Consider the following 20,049-nt stretch of genomic DNA (forward strand, 5'->3'; position numbering starts at 1 on the left):
ATGTAATATTTCTAGGTAATCTTGAAACCAATTTTGATTTGCTTTCATCTAGAAATGGGCTCAAAGATGAGAATAAATTACATAATAAGCAACACATCATCTAGAGTGAAAGTACAAATTCAAATATTCTAAGATGTGAGTAATTTGGACAGCCATTTAATTTAGCCATGTTTCTGTCATGCTCTCTGGATGTGTAAGCATTTTTGTCTAGATTACTAGGCCCGGAAGTTACATACTTCAGTCAATCTCCAGTGGAAGTTCTGGATCTTACTTAGTGAAGTTGTACAGGTAACTTTTTTTCTCTTACATGAAATCATCCCTCTTGTTATTCAGTTGTATTAATTTCAACCATGCTTGATCCTGTGTGGATTTACTAAAATTTGCAGCTATAAGGAAATGTACAGACACTCACACCTCCAAAATTGTATTTCACAGTGCAACACAGAACAATTGAGAAACTCAACTTTATATCCTTGTATTTGTTCACCACTTACCCTTACAATGTTGCAAGATTAATCAAATTAATAACATCCCGCTGCATCCCCGACCAAAGCTATGCGGATGATTGATTTTGCCTTATGTATTCCTCTTCAGGATAGCAACAGCATCTTCATCCATTTGCCCTTTTGTTTGGGGGAGTCACCGGGGAAGCCTTGGTAGCACGGTGAACCAATCATTAAAGAGCTAAGCAGCGAAACGACCCTCCTTTTGACAAAATTCGTCCAATCAGCGTGCCGTTCTCATAGCATGGGCGTCCCCATCCCCCCACCCACCCTTTGACACTGCCCTACCGAAGCTGTGTGGTTGAGCGAAGTGAATGACGTCTCTGCATTTGCGGGCCGCCGACGCAGGGCTGGGTTTCCATTTTCAGAGCTAGTTTCGGGGGGATCGTCAATATGGAGCCGGAGATGGAGGACAAAACGTTGGAACTGATGGTAAGAATCGTTTCGACGTGACACCCCGAACACCCGAAAGTCTCGGGACTATTCTTAAATGTGAAGGAAGCGGCGAGGCTCGATTCGACGGCAGGGACGGGCTGAGGAGGCTTGTTGGGAGAGGTGGAGGAGAAAGGAGGGGGAACCAGAAATCAGAGGGAGGGCCTGAAATTGTCGATACATTTTTGTTAAGAACGCTCCGCGTACAAGTTGTTTAGCTAAGAAAGACCTATGTGATACATCCGACAAATGTAAAACATGATGCACGCAGCACAGGTTAAATTGGTATATGGCGGGGAAATGTAAAGGTTTATGTACAGCCGTTGGTCGAAGACAGCCAAGGGCTCTCGGTATAGCGTTCACTGCGGTGACGCTGCGCCACTTTGACTGGGCCCTGTCTGATACTTAGCCATCCAGCTAACGCTGGTTCGAAGGCGACGAACTACGTAAATTCACGGGTATGTTATATTCTCTAGTTAATGTGAGGACAATCTACGTAGTGACATGTATGTAACAGTATGTTTCCACGACGTAATGGGGTGTAGTTAGTATCGTAGCATTGTGCTGCTCCTGTGTTTATATTTTTTAAGTGCGTAGAAGGAAGTGTATTGCCTTTTCATTCTCACGAGCGAGGTAGCATTTAGCTGTATAGTTAGCATGTTGAAATGCTAGGTGTATTGGCAGGCATTTACATTCCAAAATCAGTCAAATGGTCGGGGTGATAGAACTATTGTGGTTACAAGAAACGTTTGTTGTTATTAGAACGACGTGTTTGCCCTTATGGAGTCAGATGTGGTCACAAAGTCACAGGTTCAACGTGAATTGAGTAGTTATCTTGATAAGCTAATCAGCTAGGCTAATGTTAGCCTTCTAAAAGCTAACATTCATAATTAAGAGATTAGGCTAACGTTAGCCTTCTTAGAACGCTAACATACATGATTGCGAGATTAAAGTGGTCATAAAGAAGACGTCAGTTATTATGTAGCACCGTGTTTTGTCTATGAACGTATACGTAGATTGAGGATATCAAAGACAACAACGTGATCACTCCACCTAAGAAGTACCGAACATCCTTCCGTTTCGTTGACAAATAGATAGTATTGTCATGCGGATTTATGACGCCAACATACGCGTGGAAAATATCCTGAGCTGTTTAATACATGATATACACGAGGCGTATCGCAGGAAACAGCGATGTGCCATAGTTAACTTAACAGTTCGCCCAGTGCCTTCTTAATACAGACGTTTATACACCCCAAGATGAATTCAATCTTCGTATGAGATATGGATAAATTAGTCTTTGCGACTTCCAGTAGATTACACCTATCTACCGTATACCTAAGTTTTGAGGAGCTGTTTTGGGGAGATCTAGGAGATGCACAGGTTGTTAAATCTTCAGTTGAGCTTTATTTTGTACTTTAAATTGAAATTATTAAATAAGCGCGTTAATGGCCACATACTTGAAAACATTGACGCAATTACAGAGCATTTGTGCCCATATAGTATGTAAAGAGTACATACTGCATTCTCCACATTGTCTTTTTCAATGCTGCACCTCATCTTTGTTTTTAGTTCTCCAAAGAATGATAATATATATGTTCAAACTAAGCAAATATGAGGATGGACATACCTGCAGGTTTTGATGTCCTTAATCTTACAGACATACTAAAAAAGCTATTTATTTGTCTTGGTTGTGTCTTTATATTTAATTTGTTTTTTGTCCCAGTGTTATTCATTAACCACTCATGAGAGAGGGGATGGCAGAACAGTGGGTTGGACGGCTGTCAAAACAAAAGTGGCTGTAATTGACAATTAATCCCATTGCCCCTCCCTCTCCTCTACCTATCCCCCCTCAGTTCATGTCTAATAACGCTTCTGTGTGTATGTTTATCAGTCTGTATATTGTGTGTGAAGGGGTGTGTGTTCCTGCGCTCACTGTGCTAATGTGTGTGTAGCTCTAATACTGATTTTTCCCCTTACTATCCCCCACCTCCTCCCTTCTATTTCTCTCTTCACCTTTGATAATAACACAATCACCTCCTCTCAATTTCAAACCTAACCCTTTTATTTACATGCACATCATTTTTTGGATTCTTACATTTTCCTACACTTGTGTTTTCTTCATCAACTCCCCACCACTTTCATTCATCTTTCCATTCATTGATCCACCCATTCACACGTCTCCTTTGCTTTCCTTCTCCCAATGTCCTTCATAAACACCTCTCCTCTTTTCTTTACTTCCCATCTCTGGTCTTTTGCTCTTCCCTTTCTCGTCCTCCCTCGCCCTGCCCACTTCGTTCTCCTCCTCCCTTCCCCCTTCCTCTCTCTCTTTCACACAGTGCTCTGTGCCTCGCTCTCTCTGGCTGGGCTGCTCCTCGGTGGCTGAGAGTTTGTGTGCACTCAGGTGCCTGCAGAGCATCCCCTCCACCCGGGCTCACAACCAGGTTCTGCCTCTCTCCTCTTAATTCTGCTTCTCTTCCTCCTCTCCCTTCCCCCTTACCATCTCCTCACCCTTTACTTTTTTTCATCCATGCCTCACAATTCCTCATACCACCTTGGTGCAGATAGCATCTACTCATTGCTCCTCACCTTCCCACCTCCTCACCTTATGTTGTCCTTTCCTCCCTGTTGGAAGCACATTGCTGTTAGGCACTTCTTTGGTGCTTCCCCCAACTTGCTCTTCATGAAACTGAGTTTTACCTATACAAAATGAAATTGGCTTCTTTTCAATAATGATGAATTACACTTCTTTCAAATTAATTATGCCACTGCACACTTACAGTCAAAGAGAGCCCTGTGAAAGAAACTGGGCCCTTCTGCAAACACAAATTGGAATAGCAAATAACTGTATTAGTACTTTGTGAGAGGATGAAGGATGCAAGGGGAACCAGAAAATAACCTTACATTAAGGAGTAACATTTTCTCCCCTTCTACCTGGAGGTGTGAGGGCCGAGGTGGGGGGTCTTCCTTCAAGCTCTGAGAGGCTTCATGCTTGCTTGCCTGCCTGCCTGGTCAAAACTGGTCTGTTTTTTCTCCTTCCCTATCTTCTACTCTGCATGATCAACACCACCAGCAAGCTGGCTTCTTGTATTGTCTGCTTTCATCTTGGTACACAACCATTTTTTTTGTTTTGTGTGGATGTTTTAGTGGCAACCACTACTGTGTTCTTCTAGCTGGAAGCTGGGACATCTGCTACTCTGCTCTAAAGATGATTGAGTTAGATATCAAAATAAGTCACGTTTTGTTAAATAGGCCGTAGGTATAGATCACCAAAAGCTGATATTGAGGCTCTGGAGAAATGTGAAATAAGTTTTACTCTATATATAGCCAGGCAACCCTCTATTCAAGGTTCTTCATATAGCCATTTTAAAGAACTGGCCATCACACAGACCTGCAGTAGCATTGGTCATAACCATAATAAATGCCTTGTGTGTCCCATTCCCCCAATTAGTTGGTGCATATAACTGGGATCAGTGAGTATGCATTGTTTGGAGAAAGACTCAGGAATGAATTTGCAAATTATTAATATAGGGACAGACGACTTTGGGCTGCCGATATCCAATATCGTGATATGTCGGTGGTGCTTGGGCCGATAACTGATACGTTATATTTAGATTTTTTCCCCTGCCTCAAACTGAGATCATTTAATGTCTTCTGTTGTGAAATAAACGTCGTGTTTTTCATCCTCATACTCAATTATCTTAACCCTGTAAAATAAAAACACTAGTTGAAGAGGGCACCAGTATAGAAGTCAAGGAGGTAGAAGCCTATTCAGCCTACTGTTTTAGTCAATAGGCATATTGGTGGATCTTGTTGTTCGCAGATCATCTAATAACACATTTAAAGCCAGTGTCGGCTAATAGAGATATGTTGCGGATAATATTGTGTGTCCCTTATACAGTACTCCCCTTTAGGTGTGCTTTCTCATGTACATGTAGTTAAAACTGACAAGGTCATCTCTTGAGATGTTTGCAGTTTATGTATTTAAAAGCCTTCATAATTCAGGTACATGCCAGTTTGACAAGACTAGGTTGTTTGCTGTTAGCATCCTCACCTTAATAGCACAGCTCATAAATGTTTAAATATTTTGTCATTGTGCTAGTTTTCTCTCTCCCGTCAACAGTCCTTTATAGATTGCTGAGCTCTATTGGGCCCCTTGTGATTTGTCAATATGGGCTATAAAAGTGAAATGTGATTAATCTTCAAGGATAACTGAAATCTGTTGACAGCAAGGACCTTTTAAGATGCCCAATTTCCATCAGTGGTGTTTATTTGAAACCATAAATGTAACAATGCAATGTTTCTCCCCTACCAACTGACTTTCAAAAAGGTTTGTGTGACATAACTATCTGAGTCATACAATATATTCCACTGATGATAACGGTGTTATTATGAACTGGACAAATGTTTTTTTTTTCTGTCTATGGTCAGAAACTCAAGTCAGATAATGGTAAGGCCATTATCTGATTTGAGTTTCATTACAGTCATGTCTGAGCTTCTGCCAGTGACATAACCAAGATCCAGTTTAATTTCCTGTCCAGACTGCATAGCTCACATCAAACAAGCAGATAGTTTTTTTGTTGTTGTTGCAGTGCTCAGTTTTTTCCACTCCATATGTTAATGCACGAGTGTTTGTGCGTTCACGCCTCAGAAGTCATAATAGCTACCCTTCCTTGGCTGTCATTGTGGCACTCATGTGTCCAGCGCTATCTACACTCCTGACCTGGCTCTCAGAGTGCCTTTAATGCAGAGTCAGAGACTGAAATACTAAGCTGCACCATTTCTTTGTTTTTTTCCTTTTTTGCAGAACACATCAGGGATGGAGTCACAGAACCTTGTGGACGATTTGTCGCCAAAGAAGAACACAGTTCTCAAGGTGTGTGTGTGTGTACGAGAATCTGGGGTTGGTGTTGGTGGGTAGATGAAGTGTTGATGCGTCTATGAACACTGTTTGTTGAAGAAGTGAGATTTCTTAAGAATTAATAACCCTAAATGTGTAATGTTGACTTAATCTCCTACATAGGAACATTTCTGGTTGGTTTTATAAAGTCTAAAAGTTGCATAGGCCTCACTAATAATTAAGTTTTGTTAAAACTGTTATAATTTAATGAAATTATAACGTTTGGCACGGGTTATAATATCCAGACAGTATGTTTTATCCTGGTCATCTTCATGCCTTTGTTCAAGTATACAACTATATACCTTTTTTCCCCTCTTATTCCCACACACACCCTTGCCACTGCAGGCTCCTAGTGGTTTAACAAGAATTAACTCTGCCCGTAGCTATGAAATTTAATCCATTCTGCAACAATATATGACCCTTCTTGATCCTTTACATAGACTGTTAAAGGGCCCAGTAGAAATCGCATTATGTTTCAGTCTAGTGCTGGGCCGTTTACTAGTTTGTTCCGAAAACTGGTATTTTTAAAATTTATTTATGATTTATCATATATTGCAAGACTGGTATATGAAAAACGAAACATGGCGCAGCAAAACACTGTTCAATGGGGTCCCCTTTCACTGCTGCACCACACACACGCATCGGGCTTAGCTGAAGAAGTAACTGTGGTAGCAATTGCTGAAATTAACATATTACTCCACCACCTTAGTAGAAAACACCTCTCAAGACAAGACTGTATATAGTTAGGTTACCAGACACACACTCAGAGCGCCCCTCCTTCTCTCACTCGATCACTCGTATGAACATACACACACACACATTCACTCTGCTGCATTGCTATCTCTCGTGTGCAGAGTCGATTTTGGCGTTGTTTTGATGTATGGCTGTCCCTTTTTTAACTAATTTATAATGACTCTCCCACACTCTTCTCATACACCACAAATGTTTTTTTAACCTATGCTACATACAGAGAACTGATAACAACCTGATTTGTATCGAGTGTGGCTCCCTTTTTATTTGCATTATTACCCGTGGATAAGAACACATGCTCAGTGCTCGTATGTCTCTGGCACACACAGGCCGCCCTTACACCTGGCATTAAAATGCGTTTTCTGTGATCGGATTGCAATCGGATAGTGCCTGACCACTTGTAAATACAGTTGTAAATCCTTGCAAGGATGGATTGTTATTCAATCTGCTTAACCACCTCGGAAGGTGGTCCGAGGCGCATTTTGACCAGATTGAACAGAAGTGTAAATGCGATGCGTCTCCACTCCACCCACAACTGAGTGGAGCAGATGCACTTGTCAGCTAACGTGACATTGGTGACAAAACTGTGCATTCTCCTCTGCTTTTGTTGGGTTTCCGCTTGTCAAAGAGGAGTCCATACAATACCTACTTCACATGCGGCGAACGTTGCTGTTGTTATGGCGGCGCACAGAGGGTGAGGGGGGAGACGCATGTTGATACCAGTTGTGAATACATGTGGTGAAGCACAATCCGATTGGTATATTTTCACAGAAAACACATTTTAAGGGGCCACAGATATTTTTGAGTCAGCTTACGGAGAATTTCGGTAACGTTGTCCATTACGCCTCTCCACCAATGCCGGGCGTTTCAATCTGCGTAGGGTGGAGTCTCTTGCATCTCCAAGATGCTGTGGAGGCTGCCGCTGTCATATGATATGGCAGTAAACCTTACATGCAGCCTTTGCTAAGCAGTACTGTTAAAATAAGATCCTGTGAATTGGCAGTATTTACACAGGGTTCCCATGGTTTTTGAGTTTGGAAAAAAAATCCAAACTCATTAATAGACATGGCTCTTTGAAAGTGCTAAAAAGAACTTTGTTTGTTTGAACTTTGATATTTAGGCAAATGTCCCCCACCACTGATGTGCCCTTGTGTGTCATGGCGCCACCTACTTTTTAATGTGTGCTGCATTGCTTGATGTACATAGACTAGGCCTACGCAGAACACAAACCTCAAGTTGTAATTACTATCAGTGTTGTGGGCACTGTACAGTGTCTCTCCGCCATTGACGAGAGATTCCATGCAGAACAATGAACGAGTGACGTTAAGCAAGAGAGGGCAAATTATGTGATGCCTGAGAAATGCAAATTCCTAAATATCTGGCTCACCAAAGACATTGACAAAAACTGTACGAGTTTCAATCAAACACTCTCACCTCAGAAACTGAAGAACTGTTGTCAATTGTTGAATTATTCTGTTATTCTGAACTTTAATTCCATTGTTTAGCAATAACTGCACTGAATCTGCATATTTCAAGTATCATTATGACATCACTATCCAGTGTGTTCTCTGTTTGCAGAAATCACATGTTGAGCATGGGTACAGGGGTAAATGTTAGTGTTATACCATGAGAATAGAAGAGTGCTTAAATGTCTTGTTTTTGTCCACAAACCAAAATGAGTCAGTTTTAATGATTTCTTTGTTATGTGGAGCAAACAAACCAGTAAATATTCACATTTAAGGAGCTGAAACAATCAGAAATCGAATGGAAAAAAAGCTTCAATCAATTATCAAAATAGTTGACGATTAATTTAGTAATTGATTAATAATCATTTGATCGAATAATTGTTACAGCTCTTATACTGTGTGTTTTATATATCTTATTAATATATACCTGTGGCTCGTGTTGCAACTAACGATTATTTTCGTGATCGAGCAATCTGTCAATTATTTTCTTGATTTAATTAAGTATTCGTTTGGTCCATAAAATGTCAGAAAATGTCACATTTTAAAATTGATCAGTGTTACCCTGACATGGAAATGATGATGTTGTCAAATGTCATACTTTGTCCACAAATCAAATGATTAAGTTTTAATGATTTCTTTGTTTTATAAAGCAACGAAAGCAGAAAATATCCACATTTAATAAGATGATAAAGAGAACTGGGTTTAATAATGGAAAATATCCTCAAACCGATTAGTCAAGTATCAAAATAGTTGACGATTTATTTAGAAAGATTAATTGAGAAAGAGTTTCACATCTATATGTGCTTTTGATCTTCACAGCTTAGTAATGGTCCTGTTGTGGGGTCCCGCAAGCGTCCATCAGAGGGAAACTATGAAAAGGAGAAGGAACATTGCATTGCACTGTTTGACCAGTGGTCAGAGGCTGACCAGGTGGAGTTTGTTGAGCGCCTGATCTCCCGTATGTGCCACTATCAGCATGGCCACATCAACTCCTACCTCAAACCCATGCTGCAGAGGGACTTTATCACTGCGCTGCCAGGTACAAATACTCACAATTATTGTAAACAACTTAAGATTATAGTATAAGATTTTCATTAATGGCATTGTTTCATGGAAAAAGGCAATGGAATATCTTCCCTTTTATTTCTGTACATCTAAAGGTAATGGAAGTTGGTCAGTTTTGTTTTGGTTGAATGGGGCCCTCATCTAATACACAAAAAATAAAGTACATTGTCTTAATTAAACAGAAACAATAAATTGAGGATTATTTTGGGGGAAGTAAACATGGAAAACAGATCAGATAAAATTGTATTTGTTTTCGGACAAACATTAACTCTGCTCCCTCCCTTTTAGCTCAAGGCTTGGATCACATAGCAGAGAACATCCTGTCTTTTCTGGATGCACGCTCGCTGTGCTCGGCAGAGCTGGTGTGTAAGGAATGGCAGAGAGTCATCTCTGAGGGTATGCTTTGGAAGAAGCTCATTGAACGCATGGTCCGCACCGACCCGCTCTGGAAAGGCCTCTCTGAGAGACACCAGTGGTAAGACTTTACACAGAGAAGGTGGCATGGATAAAAAGGATTTTGTTGATCCCAGTGGAACAAAGCAGTCAACACGTATTCTTTTTCCCTCAGGGAGAAATACCTATTCAAGAACCGCACATCAGAAGTCCCACCTAACTCCTACTATCACTCACTTTATCCCAAGATCATCCAAGACATAGAGGTAAGAAATTAAACTACAAACTACAACAGAGTGGATGTGTTTTTTGTTAGTTTTTAAGTTACGTTGTGTTATGTGCCATAACAAATAAGCATAACTTTCATTATTATAGTAGTTATTTTCTGTACTGATTGAAGTGGCACAGCAGCACTCTGATTTGGGATTTATAGTATACGCATCATTCACATTCACTTTGCTTTTTCAAAGACAAACTTGCCTTAAGTGTAAGGCTAACAAGAAATGCATTAGTGTTTTAAATATGTAAGCCTGGACAACCTTCATACACAGAAAATCACTGCCACATTTCACATCTTACTTTACTGAACCTTTGTTAATGCTATGTTCAAATATATTAAAAAACAGTGCTGCTTTCTTGTCTCTGGATGTCTCCTGTTTTTGTCTTTCTCACTGTCTCTCTCTCTTCCTCCAGACTATTGAGGCTAATTGGCGATGTGGCAGACACAACTTGCAGAGGATTCAGTGTCGCTCAGAAAACAGCAAAGGGGTTTACTGTCTCCAGTACGACGATGACAAGATCATCAGTGGCCTTAGGGATAATTCCATCAAGGTAGGTGTACTTAACTGTTTTGGGCAATCTGAGGTCAAAATTCTGATGGCACTGCCTCTTTTAATGTAATCTCTGCCACCACCACGCTGATACCTTTGCATATTAGAGTTTAAATGATATCCTAATTTTGTCCAAAGATGTAAGACTGAAAGAAACTGTGATGCCAGTTTCCTGCTGCTGAGATAGTGGAAAAAAGTGTACAAACTGACCTGTAGAAGTAATTAAAATTGATCCATTTGTGCATTTAAGCACCAGTAGTGGAGAGAGCCAAAACATTGGCTGGGTGAAACACAAGTGTGCTCTGTGTGTGGTGGTTTTCTTCCAACCTGTGCATGTGTATTTATGAATTGAATTTTTCTTCTGGCTCGGGGGGGCTTATCATCTTATTGTCTCTATCGCTGAGCTAAACCAGCAGACACTGAGACATAACACAAGTGAATTACAGATTTAAAGGGCTCAGCTCTAGACCACTGTGTGTTCCACTTATCTGTCTGGGAACATAGAAGATGATGAAGAGGAAGGGAGGAGAAGAGCAGATTTGTCTTATTCTGTAGAAGGCTGATGCTCACCCAGCGAAGAGCTGAATGGCCGTTTTGCGTGCACACAAAGCTCCGCACAGCAATGGGGAAATGGGGCATGAACACTGTTGTAAGAATAGGCCATTCTTAGCATGACCCAGATCCACAACCTTTTCAAGCCCTTTTATTTTTTCTGCATGCTCTTCTGTAAATACCACCCTCTGTTTCACTCATCTTCCCTTCTTCTCGTCCTCATACTCTGTCTTTACTCCCCATAGATCTGGGATAAGCAGAGTCTGGAGTGTCTGAAGATACTGACCGGTCACACAGGCTCAGTGTTGTGTCTCCAGTATGACGAGAGGGTTATCGTCACCGGGTCTTCTGACTCAACCGTCAGGTACGACACTTGTGTTACAACATGAACATGCTGTGTTTTGAAGTCGGACCCAAAGCTGTAACAGCAAGAATAAAACATGGACATGAATAGATGTTAAATTTGATTTGAGATCGAGACTACTCAACCCAAACTGTATTCATTTCAGGTTGTAGGTCGTAACACAGTTTTTTAGTTACACAGCATATATTTTTCACAGATTTTTATGCACAAAATGCCATTTTTAAATGTCAAGCCTTGGCATTTTAAGAACAAACCTCAGGCTGGGTTTAAGTGAGAATCAGTTCAGATACTCAGAAGAATTATAACAAATTATACCTATCAATATTAAAGCAACAATTAATTATTTTCACTTTAGAATAAGCCATGTCTTATGTGAAAATCAATTCTTTTGCATCAGTATCGTTATTCCTGCTGACTCGATTGCATTGCATCGATGAGACAAAAGAGAACAAGTTATCCTCACGGCCTGCAATTCTGTTGAAACAATTTCTGAAAACAAAGCAAATGGGCAACTTTGACTATTATGTTTGCATTTCAGAAATTAGAAATTAAATCAAAATCCACAAAGCCTGCCATTAAATGATTAAATATTGTTGTATTATCTGTGCAGTAATGTAAATGTAATTTTGGCATATTTTTTGACAGTTTGACAGTTCTTATTCCTTTTATTCAGAGTATAGTAGTTTTTATATGTATATAGCGTTGTGTGGTAAAGCTCAGTCACATTTTAAATCTGCAGTATAATTGAATTGAACCTTGACATGAAAAATGACATCACCAATTAAATCTGTCAGGAAAAATTCAATGTGCCCAAATCATTCAGCCCTAGTTGTCAGTGTGTGAGTGCATCTGTAAAATGTACTCATCAGTTCATCCACTGAGCACAAGGTTCAAAGCTTCACTCTGCCATTGTTTGTAAGGAGAGATGACTCGTTTTCTTAGGAACAAAAACAGTAGCAGCTGTTAAAATGTTTCAAAACTTACCTTTTAGTTTAATGCAAAATTCTACTACAAACCAGTGCAAATTAACACCAACAACCATACATAGTATAGTACATATATGATATACTATATCGTCTTAAGCTTTTTGCACAAAATAAATAAAAATAATGTCCACACATTCAAGAAACACTTTCAAAATACCTTCTACCGCCTGCGGTGCATCCCCAGTTTATAATTAGTTCCCATCCAATCTAGAGTTGCTCCTCAGTCAATAAAAAAAATACTTTATAAAATACTGACATTTATTATTTCATCCTGAGTTGGATTTACTGTCATTACCAGAGATAGTGGAATAAATTTTCCTGCACACATTTAAAGACTTTGGCTTGTGTGTGTATGTTGACACCTGCTTGGCTACCGCACACAGCTCAACATTAATTCTCTCATTACTTCACACTTCAGCCGTATTTGCTGGGCAGTATCCAAGGAAAATGTGACTTCACTTCCTTAGCAACTACTTGACATGCACTTTGTTTGTAGGTTTAGCTGTCAGCCTTTTCCACTGTATTCTACGTTTGACTCTCAGTGTCCAGCAGATTGGTTCAGTAATGTGTTCTTCACAGCTTCAAGTGTGCGTGTGCTTGCCTGCACGTTTTAGAATTCTGGTCCCGTGCCATTGTAAAACTAATAAACATAATTCTTTCTCATGTGTCTGCATTGTTTTTTTCCCCCTTCTATCCTACTACATGTCTTTTCCACCCTTCCATCTTCTTTTATTTCATTTTGACCATTCTTCCTGCTGTCCCATTTCATTTTTTTTCCCACACACTCCTTTCCTGTCATTTTCCACTCTTGGTCAATTGTTCCACTCTTCTCCTCGTCTCAAACCCCTGTTTATCTCCTCTGCAGGGTGTGGGAGGTAATGACAGGCGAGGTACTTAATACACTCATCCACCACAATGAGGCAGTTCTTCACCTGCGCTTCGCTAATGGCTTGATGGTCACCTGCTCCAAGGACCGCTCAATTGCGGTTTGGGACATGGCCTCGCCCACTGACATCAGCCTTCGTCGCGTCTTGGTGGGACATCGGGCTGCTGTCAATGTGGTCGACTTTGATGACAAATACATCGTCTCCGCCTCTGGGGACCGCACCATCAAGGTAACAAGTGCCGAGAACTAGTATTTTGAGAGAAATAAGATAATATCGTTTTTCTGTTCATTTCCCTGTCCACATTTACCTTACATAAGTTTATAGGAACAATATGACATTTTTAATAATGTAAACATCTCAGGAATTAATTTCATCAATAAAAAAAACCCAATTTCATAGTGTAGAAGTCTGGATATATATAAGTAAAATGTACAAGTATTGTACAAGCAAATGTACTTTAGTATTAAAAGTACATGCATAAAGATTGCTTGTTGGACTAATATACTATGTGCTTTTATATAATATGTCATGAGATTATCCTACTTGCTTTAATATAAAAAGCTTAATTTTAGTCTTGGACTTGGTTGGAATGCAGCTCTCTCACCCACATGCACGCAAATGTCTAACCTCCCTGAGGCAGGAATATTTGTTTGTGTGCTTTTACATGGGGTCAGATTGAGGCAGTGTGTGTGTGTCCTTCTGCAAGTCAGAGGTTAGGGAACCAACAGATGTAGCCTGATGCCAACATGTTTGATTGGTTTTTCTTTGTTTTTTTTTTTTTTTTTTTTTTTTTTTACCAAAAAAATGAATTCATTGACTAACTTGTGGGTAGCAAACACATGCTTATGATTCAATTCTCTGTTTGAGGACTGAGGTATCATATCAGTCTTGTATCACTCACCCATTTGTGTGACGCAGTTTAAAAGTAGATGACCTCAGGCAATAGAGCTTAATAGTTTGGTTACATTGAAAGATGGGGAAGATTTGATAACATCAGTTTATATGTAATAATTGGATGTCTGCTACATGGACTAAGCTTTCTGATTTGTCCCCATCCTGAAGGTATGGAGCACCAGCACCTGTGAGTTTGTTCGCACTCTAAATGGTCATAAGCGGGGTATCGCCTGTCTACAATACAGAGATCGACTGGTGGTTAGTGGCTCCTCCGACAACACAATCCGGTAAGCATGTGACCTCAGCTTGAAGCATATTTCAACCACCAAGTTGTTTATGTCAGAGCCTTTAATGTTATCCACCATTACTTTTGTTGTTTTAGCCTCCGTTAATGACCATACAGTATAATTATTTATCAGTCACTTATTGGAACATATCCAGAAAGTACAGGAAACATGTACGCATTTTTTTAAATAAAGATTTTCTCAGGAAAACAAAAAGCTTCCACAGGTTAAAGTTTCAAGTATTTGGTGTAACCTACACTCTGCAAAGAAAAACAATAAAGATGGCGGAGCCCTAATACTTTTTCATAGTACTGTATGTTTAATTTGTAGGTTAATATTGATGTTCAAATCCCATTGTCTGTGAAGTGTCTTTGTTTAGAGGAGTGATGGAAGTTTTGTCGGGTCTGTCTGTTGCTGTTTTGTTTACAAAGACTTTTCTCTCTTCAGGTTATGGGACATAGAATGCGGGGCATGTTTGCGAGTGCTGGAAGGTCACGAGGAGTTGGTGCGCTGCATTCGTTTTGACAACAAGAGGATTGTCAGTGGTGCCTACGACGGGTGAGTGTTGTGAACTCTCGCTGTTTCGTTCACAGAGACTCTCCTTCATTCTGACATTCTGTCCTCCCGTGTTTTTCGTTTCCACAGTAAGATCAAGGTGTGGGACCTGCAGGCAGCCCTTGATCCACGAGCTCCCGCCAGCACATTATGTCTGCGCACTCTAGTGGTGAGTACTATAGATTCAGTGTGTTGCTACATGGCTAACCGCTTATGTACATCTGTACTGTAAACCAGTTTCAATAAGGAAATTTAAATATTCCAGTTGTAAATAATAAAAAAATATCTTAAAATACAAAGTGATTTTCACATTAGTTTCATCTTTGATTTTGACATTACAACATGCGAAAGGGAGACTCAGTTGTGAATTTTCTATAATAATTGCTAAACCAACTTAAAATCCAAAGGTCCTTTCATAAGAACCTGAGGGGGAAGTCCACCATTTCCCAAAGTCTTAAAAAGTTGTGTAGTTGTTGTGTTGGATGAGGGTTGTGGTCTTGTAAAAACAGAACTCAACAGTGAAAACTGGCTGCCAAACAGAACTGTATTCACCGGCTCACCAACTGCGACTCGTGAATGTTTTACACTGCATTTCCAGCCTCGGTGGTGACATCACAAACATCAGTGTGTCAAGACTCACCGTGTTCGGTCTGTAATATTTGAACACAATTCCCTTATTTGGTGCGTGTGTGTGTTTTCAGGAGCACTCGGGCCGCGTGTTCCGTCTTCAGTTTGATGAGTTTCAGATCATCAGCAGTTCCCATGACGACACCATTCTGATCTGGGACTTCCTGAACGTCTCAACCAATGGGCAGTCAGAGGGGCGATCTCCCTCCCGCACTTACACCTATATTTCTAGATAGCAGGTACAAAGACACTCAGACCTCCACACTTAATGCAGGTTTTACTACATAGTAGTCGTGTAATCCTGCATTAGAGATATGCAGTAAATATATCATTTATATTGCAATAATTCAATAAGTATTCAGTCTGTTCATCATGTGTGACTGGACATCCTTTTTCCTCAGGTGGCGTCGTCCACCGGACCCTTCCTTGGAGGAGCCCAGGGCTGACTGGCTGATGGGTGCATCCATCACGGAAAGGAGCCGATCTCTTCTCTTTCCTCCTCGTCATCTCTCTGTCCACCTCCTACCTTGACCCGGCCACCTCACCCTCACCGCCCAATCTGACAGACTCTTACAGCTCGTGCCCATTGCCTGCCAGTACCGTGACATGTACACACAGACACGCCACATATACACACACAGGTCAATACTTTTGAGGATGCCCAACTACAGAAGCAATGCAACTCACTCAAAAAGTTCACCTTTTACTATTAATTTATGTTTTGTAAAGTACACTAATGACAGTATTAACATAGATCTATAAGTCAAAAGTTCCCTTTTGCCCTTTTGATAGGAACTATAAGCAGCTTCTGCTCCTCAGTTTTTATCCCCAGCCAAAACAGGTTCCCACAGATCTGAAATTGCTTATGGGTACATATTTATGAACATATATAAGACACACACACACACACACACGTTCACACACAGATACAGTGGCGCAGTTGGACAGAGGGTGACTGGAGCTGTGATGTGGGAGACAGAGACTCTTTACTCAGCTCTAGAAAAGGAGGGAATGACTGGAGATAGAGTGAAACGAGGGAAAAGTGTGTCAGGGATGAATCCCCTGCTCCCTCTCACTCCCTCGCACCCTTCCCTGTCTCTTTCAGCCCCTTCCCCCTCCCTATCCCCATTTGCTCCCTCAGCTCTAACCCCAGAGATGCACACTTGCTTGGAATATGGGGATGCACACACTCAAGATCGAGTGTGTTTGTATGTGGACTTGTGAAACGGCAGAACAGAGCAGAAGCAGCAAACAGACTGACATGCATGTGAGGTTGCCTTGGATACAGCATCCCGGTGCACCTCTGCTTTTTTTTTTTCTCTAACTCTTACTTTCTTACTGTTTTTTATTACTGTTATTTTCTAATTTTATTTGAGTATTTTGGTTCTTAGTACCAACATCAAACTAAGTGTAGTCCTCTTTCTCCTACTCCCGCTCTCTCTTTCTCTCACTGTCTTTTTCCTGTGTTTCTTCTAACTTTGACCCTTGTTCATCATCTGTCCCTTTCACTCCATCTTTCTCTCCCTCCATCATCTACGTGCTTGCTTTGGATATGAGAGAAGCTGGAATTCAAGAGCTCAAATTTAGCTGTAAACGGAGTTGTCTTGTCAAAAATTGTGTTGTATATTAAAAATGATTTTTTAAAGAAGAAAATGACCCTATTGTGAATAAAGTACTTGACAGTGGTGGAGTGTTGAGCCAACTGAAACATGGATGAGTGTCTAATTGTCTGTCTGTTCTTGTCTGTGTGTATGAATGGGTGGATATGCCTGAAGCTGCCTCTTTGACATGACCTCAGTCGGTTCATCAGACGACTAAGAAAAATGATTTAAGCTCACTTAAGATCAAGTCGAGCTTTCTTTCTCTGGCACTTTATTGTATATTTTTCCTGAATGTTTTTCTCAGTTGATCAAATCAAAAATTCAGCAGCTGAACTTGGCAAGACTGTTGACTGTGAAGATGTGATTAAAAGCTCTGTGCGGGGGAAAGAGAAGAGAAGTGAAGAAGCCTCACGGACATCTTCAAGAAAACTGAAGCAAGTCCAGTTGCTCTCAGTAAAGTGATGTTTTTTGTTTGTTTTGTTTTCTTGAGACTGTTAACACTGTTCAGAGAGGTTTGTTTTCAGTGTGATGAAAGATTGTTTATTAGTGCCTGCTGCTGCAAGGCAGTGAGAACTCCAGGCTCTCACTAGAATTGCATTGCAGCTCAAGCATCTATTGTAATCGTACTTGGCGCATATTCTGCTTGATATTATTCCTCTTCCTCCCGTTTTTCGCCGTGTAACTCCTCCCACAGTTTTGAGAAAACCCCCACACATCTTATATTAAAGCGTGCGGGAGTGGTGTGCTATGACTTTTATAAGACTTTTGAGTAACCATGGCGACAAAAATCGCCACATACACATGAATGGGAAAAGGAGAGGAAAACCATGCACAGTGTCGTCAAACTTTAACGGAGAAACGTGATTGTAACTTAAAACTGGTCACGAGACTTGGGACTTTTCTCAACGAAGTCAACGTTTTGATACATATTACAGTTTTTATACCATCACAGATTATGTTTTGTACTTTTCTTTGACGTTTTCTGATTTTATAATGAGTGTGTATTGCGTGCGTGGGCATTGAGCTATAGTGACACACACTGCTGAGATCCAGAAAAATAATCACAAAAATCTTTAAACAATCTTCTCCTGTCCACAATTTCCAACCGACACAGACCATGTTTACATCAAAACGTTGCTATGGTTGTCATCTAACCCTTTATTAAGCTATGACACTTTCATCAATTTCATTTTGGGCGACATACAAGACTGACATTTTTGTCAAATTTTGGACAACATGCTAAACTATGACATTTTAGCGTGGCATGGTAACTTATTGTAAGTCGCTTTGGATAAAAGCGTCTGCTAAATGACATGTAATGTAATGCATGGTTGTGTGTGAGCAGCCGCTCAGCCGAGGAGCACTGGCCGCATGAAAACGGCGGCTGATTGACATTCCATGTCAGTAGACTCAAGCCGGTCACCAAGAGTCCTCTGGTTCCCTCATCCAGACCCCCTCCACTCTCCAGGATGATTGATGGCGACCCAGTTTACGCAGTGAAAAAACTCCTGGCAGGTCAAGAAAAGAGGTCGGGGTCGTCAATTCCTGGTAGACTGTGAAGGCTACGGTCCAGAAGACAATCATGGGCACCTGCCAGCTTCATCCTGGATGAGAATCTCATCTGGGACTTCGAACAGCGAAACCAGCAGCAACCGAGTCAGTGAGTTTTAGTTCAGAGTCACTTCCTGTTTTATTTTGTGTTAGTTAGTTTTAGTTCAGTTTCACTTCCTGTTTTATTTTGGTAAGGGGTTTATCTATTTCCTGTGAGCACCTTGTCTGTCTTGTTCTGTGTCTTGCCTGATTCCCTGATTGTTTTCACCTGGTGCTCATTATAGGTGTTATAGGCAAGCAAGTAGTATAGTATAGTATTGTTTGTTTGAGATCTAGTTTAGCGAAGCGATTAGCCTTTTAAAGCTGTCCAGCTCACCTTTTGTTTGTTGAATTAAATAGGGAATAAAGCTCTTTCAAACCTTCTCCTGTTTCTCGTCTTGTGCAAACTTGTGAAAGTTCTCAACATTTTGAACAACATACTATACTATGACTTTTTGGAGTGATTTTGGACGACATACTATGACTTTTTTGTCAAATTTTGGATGACATACTATACTATGACTTTTTGACAGATTTTGGACTACATACTATATGATGACTTTTTTGATTGTTTTTCGACGACATACTATACTATGACTTTTTTGACTGATTTTGGAAAACACACCATACTATGACTTTTTTGAGTGATTTTGGACAACATACTGTACTATGACTTTTTTGATGAATTTTTGGACGACATACTATATTTTGACTGATTTTGGACGACATACTAAACTATGACTTTTTGACTGATTTTGGACTACATACTATACTATGACATTTTTAGGTGATTTTGGATGACATACTATACTATGACTTTTTAGTGATTTTGGACCACATACTATACTATGACTTTTTGGAATTTTTGGCGACATCACGATACTATGACTTTTTTGATGAATTTTTGGACAACATACTTTTTTGCTTGTTTTTCGACAACATACTATACTATGACTTTTTAGAGTGATTTTGGACGACATACTACACAATGAATTTTTTGACGACATACTATACTATGACATTTTAGCGAGGGTGATTTTGGAGAGACATGCTATGCTATGACTTTGACTGATTTTGGGCGACATACGATACTAAGACTTTTTCGACTTATTTTGGACGACATACTATAGTATGACCTTTTTATTCACATTTTGGACAACAAACTAAAATAAGACTTTTTTGACTCATTTTGGATGACATACTAACCCATTGCTTTTTTGTCACATTTTGGACGACATACTAACCTATGACTTTTTTGTCACATTTTGGACGACATACTAAACTATGACTTTTTTGTCAAATTTTGGATGTCATACTGTACTATGACTTTTTTGTCCAAATTTGGACGATATACTATACTATGACTTTTT

General features: G+C 40.2%; 1 protein-coding gene across 3 annotated transcripts; it reads left to right on the plus strand.

Moving 5' to 3' along the window:
- Nucleotides 1-793: 793 nt before the first annotated feature.
- On the plus strand, nt 794-17,200 carry LOC122761672 (F-box and WD repeat domain-containing 11-B). 3 transcript variants are annotated; one of them, XM_044016908.1, is made up of 14 exons: nt 794-935; nt 3,275-3,379; nt 5,743-5,811; nt 8,871-9,090; nt 9,405-9,591; nt 9,685-9,775; nt 10,203-10,340; nt 11,137-11,255; nt 13,107-13,356; nt 14,191-14,309; nt 14,754-14,864; nt 14,952-15,030; nt 15,563-15,727; nt 15,890-17,200. In XM_044016908.1, the coding sequence occupies exons 1-13, from the start codon at nt 897-899 to the stop codon at nt 15,722-15,724; spliced, it is 1,689 nt and encodes a 562-aa protein (XP_043872843.1). In that variant the 5' UTR covers nt 794-896; the 3' UTR covers nt 15,725-15,727; nt 15,890-17,200. The 3 variants fall into 3 exon arrangements, with proteins under 3 accessions (XP_043872843.1, XP_043872844.1, XP_043872845.1); XM_044016909.1 differs by lacking the exon at nt 3,275-3,379 and having other exon boundaries at nt 795-935; XM_044016910.1 differs by lacking the exons at nt 794-935; nt 3,275-3,379 and adding an exon at nt 1,132-1,393.
- Nucleotides 17,201-20,049: the final 2,849 nt, after the last annotated feature.

This window comes from Solea senegalensis, unplaced genomic scaffold (genome assembly GCF_019176455.1).
Source record: "Solea senegalensis isolate Sse05_10M unplaced genomic scaffold, IFAPA_SoseM_1 scf7180000014870, whole genome shotgun sequence".
Taxonomy (NCBI): Eukaryota; Metazoa; Chordata; class Actinopteri; order Pleuronectiformes; family Soleidae; genus Solea; species Solea senegalensis.